At 57.1% G+C, this 3,341-nt stretch overlaps 1 protein-coding gene across 1 annotated transcript; it reads left to right on the forward strand.

Moving 5' to 3' along the window:
* Window positions 1–1,449: 1,449 nt before the first annotated feature.
* Nyx (nyctalopin) lies at window positions 1,450–3,068 on the forward strand. Its single transcript, XM_077107528.1, has 2 exons — window positions 1,450–1,525; window positions 1,660–3,068. Exons 1-2 carry the CDS (start codon window positions 1,450–1,452, stop codon window positions 3,066–3,068), a joined length of 1,485 nt encoding a protein of 494 aa, XP_076963643.1.
* Window positions 3,069–3,341: the final 273 nt, after the last annotated feature.

Raw genomic sequence — 3,341 nt, forward strand, 5'->3', positions numbered from 1 at the left:
AAGTCTTTATCTGATTCTCTACTCAAATGCTCAGAAGACAATTTATAAGCACATTTCTTTCCCAGGATGACCTAAAAAAGTTTCTACAGAACCACGGATGATGAATGGAACTTAACTGCATAGTACCTATAATTAATTCTTTGGGGATGTGTGAGGTCATTTGCATATTGTCCTTATGGTTTAATCTTCGAGACCATTAAAGAAAAAGAGGCCAGGTGGGTAGGGCACACCTGTAATCACAGTGACCCAATTTGGGAGGCCGAGGCAGGAGGATCCCAAGTTCGTCAGCGTGGGCAACTTAGTGAGACCCATCTCAAAATGAAAAAAAAAAAAAAGAAGAAGAAAAGGACTGGGGATATAGCTTAGTGATGGAGTGCCCCTGGGTTCAATCCCCAGTGCAGGGGGAAAAAAAGAAAAAGGAAAAATATTGATGGGTTTATCTAGAAAATTTCCAACCCCTCTGCTCCTTAATTCTTTCTTCTCCATGAGGCTTGAAAGGACACTCGCAGAGTCCAGGCAAAGTCCAAGGACCACACCACAGACCCAAAGGTCACACAAGAGATTTATTGTCGGGTAACAGGAGGCATACCCTCAAGGCTTTCCGTCCAAGGAGAGCAGCAGCCTGTGACACTCACAAAGCAGCTTTATGGCTCCCAAGGGGAACCTCATAAGCTGCGTAGCAGTTTAAGCTGGGGCGGGGTGGAGAGCAGGCACGTGTTCTTTCCGGAAGTTAAGCAGCTTTGCCTCAGAATGGAAACTTTGGAACCTCTAGATAAAATGGGTCCCAACCTAAAATGATGAATCTGATTCCAATAAGGCTTAATTTATTCAGTGGTGTTTTTCCAGAACTGAATTCTTAGGAGAGGGGTCAATAGCACTAAGAGAAATAAAACACAAGCCAAAAATGTATAAATTAATTTCTTTTCTTTCCTTCCTTCCTTGGGATTGAACCCAGAGGCACTCTACCTCTAAAGTACATCTCCAGTCCTTTTAATATTTTATTTTGAGTCAGGGTCTTGCTAAGCTGCTTTGGGCTTCACTGGCTGACCTTGAACTTGTGATCCTCCTGCCTCAGCCTTCCAGGTTGCTGGGGTTACAAACCTGCGCCACTGTGCCCAGCTTCCTATGTATACATTTCTAAGTAGCCACACTAAAAAAGGTAGAAACCGTGGATATTGATTTTAACATTTTATTTAACCCAACATGCCTAAAATATTACAACATATAATCAATACAAAATTATTGATGTGACAGTTGACTGTTTTTGGTAATGCGTCTTTGAGATCTGATGCACCTGGCATTTAAGACTGGCCATGTTTCGAATGCTCGGTAGCCCGTGTGCGGTGTGGCTACTGTATCAGAAGCCTACTGCAGGCCCCGGTGACGCCCTCAAAGACACGACACAGGCAGGAGGGCGTTTAGAATGGCGTCCCACGCAGGGAGAACAGCATGGGTTTTGCGATTAAGATAACCGGAAAGCGAAGAAGACGGCATTGTAGGCGGGGAAACCTGCGAGGCCTGGGAGGTGGGAAGGGGCCATTTGCAGGATGCAGGAGAACTTGGGGGAGGGCTTGCGTCATGCTCCCTGAGGTGTCTTCTGGATGACTACCGCTCCTTTTTTGTCTCTTCTCCTTCCTGTGCCCTATGTCCCCCCCACAGTGGTGCTCCTCGGCCTGCCCAGCACCCGGGCCACCGAGGCCTGCCTGCGTGCCTGCCCAGCTGCCTGCACCTGCAGCACCGCAGAGCGCAGCTGCTCCGTGCGCTGCGATCGCGCGGGCCTCCTGCGGGTGCCGGCCGAGTTCCCGTGCGAGGCCACCTCCATCGATCTGGACCGAAACGGCCTGCGCATCCTGGGGGAGCGGGCCTTTGGCACGCTGCCGTCCCTGCGCCGCCTGTCTTTGCGCCACAACAACCTGTCCTTTATCACGCCGGGCGCCTTCAAGGGTCTGCCGCGCTTGGCGGAGCTGCGCCTGGCGCACAACGGCGAGCTGCGCTACCTGCACGCGCGCACCTTCGTCGCTCTGGGCCGCCTGCGCCGCCTTGACCTGGCCGCGTGTCGCCTGTTCAGCGTGCCCGAGCGCCTCCTGGCCGAGCTGCCGGCCCTGCGCGAGCTCGCCGCCTTCGACAACCTGTTCCGCCGCGTGCCGGGCGCGCTCCGCGGCCTGGCCAACCTGACGCATGCGCACTTGGAGCGCGGCCGCATCGAGGCCGTGGCCTCCAGCTCGCTGCTGGGCCTGCGGCGCCTGCGCTCGCTCAGCCTGCAGGCCAACCGCGTCCGCGTCGTGCACGCCGGTGCCTTCGGCGACTGCGGCGCCCTGGAGCACCTGCTGCTCAACGACAACCTGCTGGCCGAGCTGCCGGCCGACGCCTTCCGCGGCCTGCGCCGCCTGCGCACGCTCAACCTGGGCGGCAACGCGCTGGGCGTGGTGGCGCGCGCCTGGTTCGCCGACCTGGCGGAGCTCGAGCTGCTCTACCTGGACCGGAACAGCATCGCCTTCGTGGAGGAGGGCGCCTTCCAGAACCTCTCGGGCCTGCTGGCCCTGCACCTCAACAGCAACCGCCTCGCCGTGCTCTCCTGGGCCGCCTTCCAGCCCGGCTTCTTCTTGGGACGTCTCTTCCTCTTCCGTAACCCGTGGCGCTGTGACTGCCACCTGGAGTGGCTGCGGGACTGGATAGAGGGCTCTGGGCGCGTGGCCGACGTGCCGTGCGCCTCCCCGGGCTCCGTGGCCGGCCTGGATCTCAGCCAGGTGGCCTTCGAGCGCTCCCCCGACGGCCTGTGCGTGGACCCAGAGGAGCTGAACCTCACCACGTCTAGTCCAGGCTCGTCCCCAGGGCCGGTGGCCACCACCGTGAGCAGGTTTAGCAGTCTCCTCTCTAAGTTGCTCGCCCCAAGGGTCCCAGTGGAGGAGGCAGCCAACGTCACCGGAGGGCTGGCCAACGCCACGCTGTGCGACAGCCTTCCCTCCGGTGGGGTCGCCGGCCCCGGCCACAGGACCACATTGCTCTTCATCTCCTGTCCCCTGCTCAGTGTGGCCCACTACGTGGTGTTTGGCCTGCAGAGGGACTGACCCTGCCACACTGGGGTGGCCCAAACTGCTTTGGCCAAGGGAGGGTTTGGTTAGCTGGGTTTAGGGGAGAGGGAATGGGATGGGGACCCATGGTGAGAAATCTAGGGAAGGGTGCAAGGAAGAGTTTGCCACCAAGGATGGCACTAGGCAGAGGAGAAAGAACCCCGGGAAATGCCACGGGGAGGGGAGAAGCTGGACTATTGTGGATTTCTGCTCTTCTCCTATGGGCATCCAGAGGAAAAGGCAAAAAGAACGAATATAGCCCCTGAGTGC

The sequence above is a fragment of the Callospermophilus lateralis genome, chromosome X (genome assembly GCF_048772815.1).
Source record: "Callospermophilus lateralis isolate mCalLat2 chromosome X, mCalLat2.hap1, whole genome shotgun sequence".
NCBI classification, from domain to species: Eukaryota; Metazoa; Chordata; class Mammalia; order Rodentia; family Sciuridae; genus Callospermophilus; species Callospermophilus lateralis.